Genomic DNA, 10,294 nt, shown 5'->3' on the forward strand with positions numbered 1-10,294 from the left:
ACTTTTACCATGGTGTGTTAGAAAACGATTCTTCAAACAAAGTGGCTGTTGCAACAATAAAGCAGATATATGCGAGAGAGAGAGAGAGAGAGAGAGAGAGAGAGAGAGAGAGCGCCTGAGTACACACGAGTTACACGGCTCTAAACCGTAAACTATTGGAACATCCTGTGAGGACTAGATAACGTCAGTCTTGTACAACATGAGCCCAGCAGCTGGCCATCTAACCGCCAAACAGTGTAAACAGAACACAGATTCTCCACACACACACAGGACACTCAAGCAAACCTGCCACCCCCACCCTGAGCCCTAGATTCTTCTGCCAAAAGACCCCAAAAATGAGTGGGAAAAAATTTAGCCATAAATGCAAACTTCTGTTGACTAACAGAGTATCTTTCCTTGAAAAAAGGAAAAAAGACAGAAAAGGGAAAATATCCAGAAGATGGTGAGCAGTATGGTGAGAAGTATGAATCAAAAGATAACTCTGTACTGGACAAGAGGACCCAGCTAAAAGAATGCTGATTCATGAATCTAGCTCCCTAAGTAAGACAGAGCAGTTGAACCACTGTCTTGAGGAGTTAGAGAGCAGTTGAACCACTGTCTCCTTCCTCTGAATAAGACTTAAGAGGTCATAAACCAATGAGAGCTATGCTTTTGGCTTCTGATGTGAGAGCCTCGGGTGAGAGACAGCAGTGAAAATTTGGTTTGGATGTGATGGGCAAAATTTCCAATAGGCACTACAGAGTTCGGAACCCTGGGCACAGCCTGGGTTCCTCTGGCTGGCACTGATCTGTCAAGGCAGAATGTCTTAAGAACTCACCTCAGCCTCTGGCTCTCTCTGGGACAGGAAAGACAGTAAATCATGCAACTGAACCATGGTCCAAGTGGAACCACCAACATACGACTCATCCATTCATGCACTGAATAAACATTTATTGAGAGTCTACTCAACACCAGTCGCTAAGCTAAGTACCGAGGATACAATGATTAATACAGCTTTGAGGGAGGAAGGTAGACATTAAACAAGAAGTGTGATAAATGTTACTTAGCTTAGCGGACTGTTGTCACATGGGAATGGAGAAGGGCTGAGGGCCAGAGCTGACTATGAATGACTTTTGTTCCACTTTTCTTGGAACCAAAGGGCCAGAATGGAGGCCCAAATAGCAAGGTCAGAGGAATGACTGGTATGAACTTGCTTACACCACCAAAGGGAAGCAATGCCGTGTGGTGCCATTAAAAGCTGTTTAAGTCTTTGGATACTGAGCCTGGCAGTGAGGCCTATTCACAACTAGATAATAGAGAATACACAACTACATGATACAGTTCTCCCCATATACGCATACCAGCACATAAATCAGTATCATTGTCTCTCTCGCTCATTTTTTCTCCCTCTGTCTCACATACACCAGTTCATACTCATCTATATATATACCACCCACCATCACATTCCTAACCCATACTCCCAGCCTCACACCTCCAAAAGCATATACACACATCGCACCAATATATATACACACACACAGGCCACCGTACCAGGCTGGCTGCTGTTCCACTCCTCACTTTCCGGGGTGCTAGCAGCGGGCTGTCCCTCTGGATCCTTTCCTTCTTCTTGCTTCTCCTGTGGAAGGCAAGCCTTATTCCTGTCCTCAAGGGTTGAAGTTCCAGACTCTATTCCCCTGCCTGGCTCCCTGGCCACACGGTGTTCAGTCACAAACAAGTGAAATTTCTGCTAGGCTACCAGCTGGAACACAGCTCCAGCGGACAACCCCTTATGAGGTTGAGGTGCACTCACATGACCATACAGCCCCTAGTGACGCAGTCTGATGACAATCTTCCTCATTCCCCTCAGAACTGCTCTGTGTGGATTTTACCTGCCCACTGGAACTTTCATGCTCTGTCTCTTCCAGCTTCTCTGCAACTAGAGCCCTGTGCTCCCAGGCCTCTGGCCTTGTGACTGGGCTCCGGTGATGGAGCTTTCCATCTGCCTACACACCTACTTGGGTGCTGCTTTATGTGAATGTGACTTAGCCCTGACACGAGACTGAGATGGGAGCTCCAGAAAGCAGGAGGGGGATTTAATCATTTTTCTCTAACCAAGTACCAGACCTGAATCAAAATGGGACCCCAAAAATATGATGAGTGAGCCATCATGTGTCTTCTCTGGCCCAGCCCCACAGCCTGGATTAACAGAGAGGGTCATGGGAACTGAGGCAGTCTCTAGCCTCCCCTCTCCCTCCCCACTGCCCTCTTCCTACCAAGGCCTCTGCCTCTGACTCCTCCTCTGATGGGCTGTGGTATTCCCTGCGCTTCCTCTTCTTCATGGGTTTGAGGAGTTCAGAAGCGCTGGTGCTGGAGCTCTGGCCGGAGTTCTCCACTATGACTGACCTGAGGGAGGAAGGCCTGAGAGAAGGAAGCACCCACCCTGCACCACCCAGTCCCTCTCCTAAGCCCTGAACAGGAAGAGGGCTTGCCTCCCCCCCCCTCCCCCCCACAGCCAGAGCAAGTAGGATTGCAATCCCCTCCCCCTTACCGCTCTTGGAACAGCGGTGGGCAGTCATCATTGGAAGAACCAGGATCCGGACCTGCGCTTTGCTGAGGTCCACACTCCTGGCACTGACAGTTCCCATCATCTTCTGGGGGATCCTGCGGGGGATCTTCTGGAGGGTCCTGGGGGAGGTCCGCTGCGGGGGGGGGGGGCAAAGGGGCCTCAGGCCTCCCACCCACCACAGCCGCACCTGTCAGGCCCCGCCCACCTCAGAGCCCACGCCCCCTCAGGACCAATCCCTGGGTGCACTCACAGAACCAGGGCACCCTCACCCCAACCCCTAACCATGGAAACTCCTTGGGGAGCTCGGGCCTCGCCCCACCCGTGCAAGGCCCCAGTCTGGGGACTTGGTGGGTGGGGGTCCTACCGGGCTGTTGGGTGCCCGCATCGCCACCTCCCGCCGGGGCCTCGCCATCTTCATACTCGGCCACACCTTCTGGCCGCAGCTCTGGGCTCCGGGGCTGCTCTGCTCCTACCATGTTCAGCGGTGCGTACTCGCTTATCCGGAACTGGAGCGCAGGACGGTCTAAGGACAGGACTCCCGTACCCCCTCGACCCGTCCCCCACTCGGCACAGTCCCCTCAAGCCGCCTTACTCCGCAAGGCTCGGCTCCGGGTGCCAGGCTCCAAGCCACGCCCCCAGCAGCCCTCCAGACTCCGAGCGCCTCCACCCCAGCCATGCCCCTAGAGTCCCGCACTCAAAGCCGCACCCTGGAACCCTTTATCGAGGCCCCTTCCCCCTCCTACGTCTCGAGCCCCGCCCCTGGCCCGCTGGCCCCGCCCCTCAGACACTGACCCGCAGGCCGCTCCCAGGAGGCGGGGCCGCGGCCTCCGTCCACTCCAGGAGCCGCACTGTGGTGGCGCTGGAGCTGGCCACAGGCCCGGCGCTTAACTGCGGCAGAACGGTGGCTGTGACAGGTACACTGCCCGCCACTCGCTCCGGAGCGCCCACATGGATCGGTTCCCGCGGAAAACAGGACACGTCTAGGGCACTGCTGGGCAGGCCAAGGGTGGCCGAGCTGGCTGTGAACAAATACACGGACTGTCATGACACAGGTAAGCCTGGTGGTCGTGCCCCATGCATGTGTGTGGGCAGGTGAAGGTTTGTCTTTCTCAGGATCCATACCTGCCTAAGCAGGTATGCTCCTTCTCCCCAGACCCCTGGCTTGGCCCACCTGGGATGATGAAGGCAGTAGTGGGCAGGTGAGAGCCAGAACCTGAGCTGTCTCTGGCCACCAGGTGCACGTTGACCTCTCCTGTGGAGGGCCCCTTCAGTGTCCTCAGCATCTCCATTTCGGCATTCCCCTCCATCCTGGTAGGCCTACAAGCTGAAGACAACCCCTAGGGCAATCAGGGCAGGAGGGGGCTTCTTTGAGGAGCAGCTGGTCACCCTCAGGCTGGCAACCTGCAGAGAAAATCCTCAACCCTAGGTAGAGCAGACTGTCTTAGGAGACCAACATAAACTCTGGCTCCTGGCTCCAACCAGGTCACCTAGATGAGGGCTCTGGCCAGGCCCTGCATCTCCCCCAGACTCTGGGAGATGGGCATGCGTGAGGGTGCTCTGTAAACTGTGATGTTCTGAACTGACTCTGGGGAGTAGGCCTTGGGCCAAGGTTCTGTCTGGCCAGCTGTCACAGCGTAGCCCAGGCTAAGTCCAAACTCCCCTCTCTCAAACCTGACCTCCAGCCCCACTAGAATCGATCCCTTCTCCCTCTGGAAATTTAGAGCCCTCAAGTACCAGGTTCTCTCTCATTCACAAGGTCCATTTTCCTGGGAGATGATCTTTCCTGATCACAGTCCTTTATAACACCTGCCCACAATCCTTCAACCCCAAGCACAGAGTGCACACCGTAACATCTGTTGAACAAATGCATGCATGTGAAGAACACAGAGGTATCTGAGAGCCCAGACAGTGCATGAATTTGCTATAAAGCAAGGGCGAAAGAGGCATTTAATACAGAGGTGGTTGAACAGGTAAATATATGGGGAAAAAACACCTAATGACATAACAAATATACTTAATATCTATCACTTACTTAACTCTTAAACTATCTTGGCCACTGTTAGTGCCTTACCAGCACTGTCCAGTAGAATCTTCTGTGATGATAGAAATATCTTAGGCCTATATTGTCCAACACAGTAGTCGCTAGCCACACGTGGTCACGGAGCACTCGAAATGCGGCTAGTGTGAACGAAGAACTGAATTTTTTAAATCTTCATTTAAATTGGAATAGCCACAGTGACAACAGTTACTGTATTATACAGCAAAACTGTACACATATTATAATTGGCCTGTCGGCACTACCTACAAAACACATCTCAAAGTCTGACAACTTCTCTCCATTTCCTTGCTGCCACACTAGTGCCAACTGCTATCAGCTCTCCTTGGACTTGAGAAACTGCCTCCTAACTCATTTCCCTCCTTCCTTGCCTGCCCCCTATAGTCTATTCCCAGGCAAGAGAAAGCTTTAAAAATGTAAACCGAATCACATTATTTCCCTATCTAAAATTCTTCTATGGCTCTCCACTGACCTTAGAACAAAATCCAAGTGCTTTATCCTATAGAATCTGACCCCTGTCTTCCCCTCTGATCTTATCCTCCATCAATCTTCCCCTGTTCTCCACCCTCAACAAACACTGGTTTCCTTCTGTTGATTAACAAACATTCCCACCACAGAGCCCTTGATCCTTGCTGTTCCCTCTGCTTACAATGCTTTTCCCCATCCTCTTTGCTTGGCTGTCCCCCTCCCATCCTCCAGGCCTTGGCTCAGTGGCCATCTCCTCAGAAGAGGTCTTTCCTGGCCATTCAATTTAAAGCAGCACACCCCTCACCCATTCCACTACTGCCTATCCCATTACTGTGTTTATTTCCTTCACATCCTTCATTACAATCAATAATGATCTTCATTTACTTATTTGTGTTTGATCAGTCAACCCCACTGAGATAGAAGTTCCATGAAGGCAAAGATTTGTTATCTGTCTTGGCCACTGCTCTATGGCCAGTCCTCAGAATAGTGCCTCCACACAGTAGGTGCTAAAAAAATGTGTTGTATTTCAGTAATTTCAACTTGTTAATAAAAAGCTCTGTATATGTGATTGATACTGGGTTGCTTTAAGGTGTTAGCAGTAATTGACAATGGCTTCTGGCATACACGTTAAAGGAAAACATAGCCTAGGCTTAAGACTGACTTAAGACTATGAATCTCAGCTCCACCACTTACACCTGTGCTTCTAAGTAGCTTACCCTCTTTGAGCCTCAGTTTCTTCATGTGTAAAATGTGGCAACAGTATATGCCTCAAATGGCTGTGGTGAAGACTAAATGGACAAAATACGTAAAGTCTTGGTAGCAGCAGAGCAGACCTTCGACAAATCCAACTCCACTCCCTTTTAACAGAAATCCCAGGAAGCTTGGTAGCTTGTTGGCAAAATCAGCTTACAGTGCTCACTGTCTCTCCCAGCCTCCCTCCTGCTATTCTTGTGCATTCATTTATTTTCCAGATTTTCTTCCTTAAAATAGAGTCCATCCTCTGTATTATAGAGTATGTAATCAGGTAGACAAAGGCTAGATACATAACCTGATTAATTCAGGCAACATTCAAACCAAGGTGTGTCCCGTGTTAAAATTATAAAATAGAACTCCCTGAATTTCAATTCTCCTTATTTTGTTTTGCAAAGCTGATGTACCATTTTAAGTGCTTTTCAATAGAGTCAATCTTTTTACTCAAAACCTTGGCAGTCATTAAGAGTCAATGTGGTAGGATGCCTGCGTGGTTCAGTCAGTTGAGCGTCAGACTTGGTCATGGTCATGGTCTTGTAGTTCGTGAGTTCGAGCCCCACGTCGGGCTCTGTGCTGACAGCTCAGAGCTTGGAGCCTATTTCAGATTCTGTCTGCCTCTCCTCTGCTCTCACTCTGTCTCTCTCTCTCTCTCTCTCTCAAAAATAAACAGAATAAAAAAAAAAAAGTCAGTATGGTTACTCCTGGAAGAATTTCATTCTGTTTCCAAACTTATCACATGCTTTAGGTGTATCCAGGAAGGGAGGCTAAGGGGACTGCCCTGCTATTCAGTTTGTTGCCCTCGTTTCAGCAAACACTGGAGGGCCAATTAGGTGTCAGCACCGTTCTGTGCCCTGCGAAGACAGTCTCAAAAAAGAGTGCTCTCATGAAGCATATATTGTAGAAATAAGGGATAGGGTTGGGCTGGAGATATAAATTTGAAAGCCATCATGTATAGCTGGCGTTGAAAACCATAAAGCTGAGTACAAAGAACAAGGTAGGAGCTTTGGAGCTCACCAAGATTTATAGGTTGGGAGGAGGAAGAAGATCTAGTAATAGAGCTTCTTATGAGGTCAGGGGGAATCCAGAAGAGTCTGAGCTTCTGGAGGACACATGAGCAAAGTTTTCAGGAAAGGGGGCCAGATCAAGTCAGGTGAGGGAGTGGACCGTTGGGGCAATAAGGAGTCATTAGAAACCTTGACAACAGCCACTTCCAAGGAGCTGTGGACATAAAAACCTGGCCGGAGTGGGTTCTAGAGAGAGATCATGGATTAGCTCAATACTTATTGAGCACCTACTATGTGCCAGGCCCTGTTCCAGGCAATGCAGATTTATCAATGAACAAAATAGACAACCCCTGTCACAGAATCCACATTCTAGTGGGGGAAACTAACAGTAAGGATTGATCCTCGTGGGAGAATAGGAGAAAAGGAAGTGGAAACAACGGGACTACCAACTCTCTTAAGGAGGTTGTGATGTGAAGGAGAGCATGGAGTTGGGGGATGGTGTTTGGAGAGTGATGTGGTCTCAAGGAAGGGGTGTGGGGTGTTTGTTGGTTTGTTTTTAAATAGGAGATGTCACAGCATGTTCGTACCTGAGGAAAATGAGCCTATGGAGAGGAAAAAACTGACAGGGCAGGGAAGAAAGACTCAGTCTAGAAGACAAATCCTTGAATATGCAGGAGGAAAGGGGACCCAGTGCATCTGTGATGTGGAGACCCAACACACGGTAGCCTTGGGCTCCTGCCAAGAAGCACCTACTGCTTCTGTGTTCTTCCTCCCCAGCTAGACCATGAGTTCTGAGGCCTGAAACTGCTTTCTCTGTGATCTGAATTCGTTCCTCCTCTCCCGCTGCCACCCCTTGTGCTTGCAGCCCATGTGGCATTTTCATAAACACTGTCCCACCTGGTACACACAATAGCACAACCAGTCTGAAATGGCTCCCGGGCCTGAGCCAGGTGCCAGGAACATCCACTCCCACCCCTAGAGCCTGCTTGCAACTTCAGAACCCCACTTCTGTGTCCTGCGCATATATGGTTCCTTCTGCTTGGTACCTTTCCGTATCCCATAGGTCTGGAAAAATCCTAATCACCCTCCAAGATCCAGCTTGAGTGACACCTCTTCCTTGAAGTGTTCCCCAAATCCACCCCAAAACAAAGTTAATCATCTCCTTGACTGTGCTCCATTCCACCACAGTCTAATTATGCATTAACTTGTGGGTTTCTGAGATGGCACAAGGCAGCTGATGTGTAAAAAGCCTGACACAGAGGTTGCACTCAACAGTCACTGAATGAATGAATCAGAGAGCTGGGAGTAAAAAGTGGTCAACATATTAGAAACAATGATATTGAAATACATCAATGGTTTAGCCATTCATTCCTTAGGGGCTAGAATACAATTTCCTCCAGCGTTGCTCAGAGGCTAGGGGAGGAGGGGATAAAGAGGCAGTCAGCTACCCTGAAGGCAGCCCTGGGCAGTCAGCTTCTCTGGGAATTGCCCTCAGCCAGGGGAGCTGCCTCGCCCAAGTGCCCTCTCCTGGAAGCAGCCATCCTGTCAGACTAGTTGATAAAGGGTAGAAGGGCCTTGCCCCTTGCCTCAATTTGGGTTATCTCAGCAGGGCCATGTCCCTTCCAGAGCAATCCCTGGGACAGGTTGAAGCCTCTGCAGAGACTACGTTGGCAGTTCAACTTCTGCCCACCACTTTGCTGTCTTCACTGTCCTACAGGTGATACTCCCAAGGGCACTCCAGTAAGTCTGCGCTCACATCTCCCTCCCGGAGTCTGGTTTCAGGGAACCCGACCTAAAACAGTCATTGGGTCCCTGGGACAGAGCGGTCTCTGGCACATAGCATATGCTCGGTAAACATTTATTGAATGAGTATGTCCCTGTTTATTTTCCCTTCCTATCTGCTAAGGTTCTTCCCACAGCTTGCCCTTCAAGGCTTCGTATACAACAGACGCTCAATAAAGGCCCTGGCTCTAGGTGTTGGGAGTGGGGTTAGCGCCCCAGACATCCCCACACGCCTAAACACACACACACTCAGCCCCAGCGAGATCGGGCGCCACAAACTTGGGGCCTGCCCCCAGCAGCTGCGGCCGGGACGCGGGAGGGGCGAAAGCCGGCTCCAGGGTCGGGACCGCCGCCCGCCCGCCCGTCCTCGGAGGACTGGTACAGACGGCGGCGGGCGGGGCGGCCACCGACTCGTCGGCCACGCGCAACGGTTACTTTTTAAAACGCCAAAATGGCGGAATTCTTTTTATTCTTTCCCTTTATGGCAAAATAATAATCCCATTTCCCGTTATAAAAATCGGAAACCAACGGTGGGAAGAAGAAAGTTTGCCAGATGACCCATTTCCTAAGAAACCCCAAAGCCCGCCCTCTACACCTTCCGTCGTATTAATGAAAAACTCTTAATTGACTGCATTTCGCTGAAGACGGAGCCGCCGCCTCTCCCAGGCGCGGTCGCGGCCCCCAGCCCCGCAGCGGCCGGCCCCAGCCCCGGTAGCGCTCCGCCCGGACCCCTTCCGCCCCGCTCCCCCCGCCCTCGTCCCCAGCCCGCGTCCCCCGCCGGAGGCGCTCGCCACGAGCCGCGCGCCCGGACCGCGCTTTGGGCACCTGCGGCAGGGCGGGCGGCACCCCATACCCTGGGCCGAGCCCCCGCCGCGGGGTCCCTTACCTGCGAGGCCCGCCCGTGGCCGCCCGGTGCCGAGCCGCCGTCCGAGCCCCGCGCGGCGCGCGCCTGCGCGCAGAAGGGGCGGGCCCGCCTCCCTGCAGGACGCGGGGCGAGCGCCGAGTGGGAGCAGGGGGCGCGGGCCCGGCCGCGTGGGCCTAGTGGCCTCTCCCCTCGCCTTCTCCGCGGAGATTCATCCTGCCCCCCACCCTCCGCATCTCGGCCAACTGTGTGCAGGGGGCGCGGGACCCGCCGAACCGGAGAGCGACCCTGCTGGGCCCTAGCGGAGTGGCCAGTGACAAAAGACGGGGTTGCACTCCCGCACACGTCCCGGCTAGGGCGCTGCCCAACGCCCTCCTACCGCGCCGCCCCACCCCCAGCCTGGAGAAGAGGAGCCAAGGAGCGTCAGACAACGGCCTCACAATGGGTGAAGGGGCGTGCGACCAGAGGAAAAGGCCTAGGGGGGCGTGGGTTCCGATTCTGACCCTGCCTGGCGTAAAGGGCGGCACTGACCAAACCTGCGTTTGGATGACTCTGTTGCCACGGCTGCTAGTGTGACCTGGAGGACATCATTTAATCCTGGCACTAATTTCTCCATTTGTAAAGACTAACCTACTTCATGGCATATAGTTCCTGTTTTGGTGTTACCTTGAGCAAGTCACTGCTTCCCTGTGCTTCAGTTCCCTTGATCTAACTGGAAAGTGGATGTAATAACATACTGCATGCAGATGAAAACAGGGCAACTCTTGGTCCAGCCTAGAGCTGGAGGCTCCTCTCCCACACCAAAGGATTTAACCTAATCCCTCATT

At 52.1% G+C, this 10,294-nt stretch overlaps 1 protein-coding gene across 12 annotated transcripts in view; it reads right to left on the reverse strand.

Moving 5' to 3' along the window:
* Window positions 1–9,563, reverse strand: part of L3MBTL1 (L3MBTL histone methyl-lysine binding protein 1) — a 39,351-nt gene extending 29,788 nt beyond the window's left edge. For all 12 annotated transcript variants that reach the window (XM_043602341.1, XM_043602342.1, XM_043602340.1 and 9 more), the window contains exons 1-7: window positions 9,492–9,563; window positions 3,717–3,869; window positions 3,338–3,564; window positions 2,910–3,051; window positions 2,528–2,678; window positions 2,253–2,382; window positions 1,531–1,615 (exon numbers count right to left, since the gene is read on the reverse strand). In XM_043602341.1, the coding sequence (XP_043458276.1) occupies window positions 1,531–1,615; window positions 2,253–2,382; window positions 2,528–2,678; window positions 2,910–3,051; window positions 3,338–3,564; window positions 3,717–3,852 (871 nt within the window). In that variant the 5' untranslated portion in view covers window positions 3,853–3,869; window positions 9,492–9,563. The remainder of the gene's footprint in view (window positions 1–1,530; window positions 1,616–2,252; window positions 2,383–2,527; window positions 2,679–2,909; window positions 3,052–3,337; window positions 3,565–3,716; window positions 3,870–9,491) is intronic.
* Window positions 9,564–10,294: the final 731 nt, after the last annotated feature.

Source organism: Prionailurus bengalensis, chromosome A3, assembly GCF_016509475.1.
Source record: "Prionailurus bengalensis isolate Pbe53 chromosome A3, Fcat_Pben_1.1_paternal_pri, whole genome shotgun sequence".
Classification (NCBI taxonomy): Eukaryota; Metazoa; Chordata; class Mammalia; order Carnivora; family Felidae; genus Prionailurus; species Prionailurus bengalensis.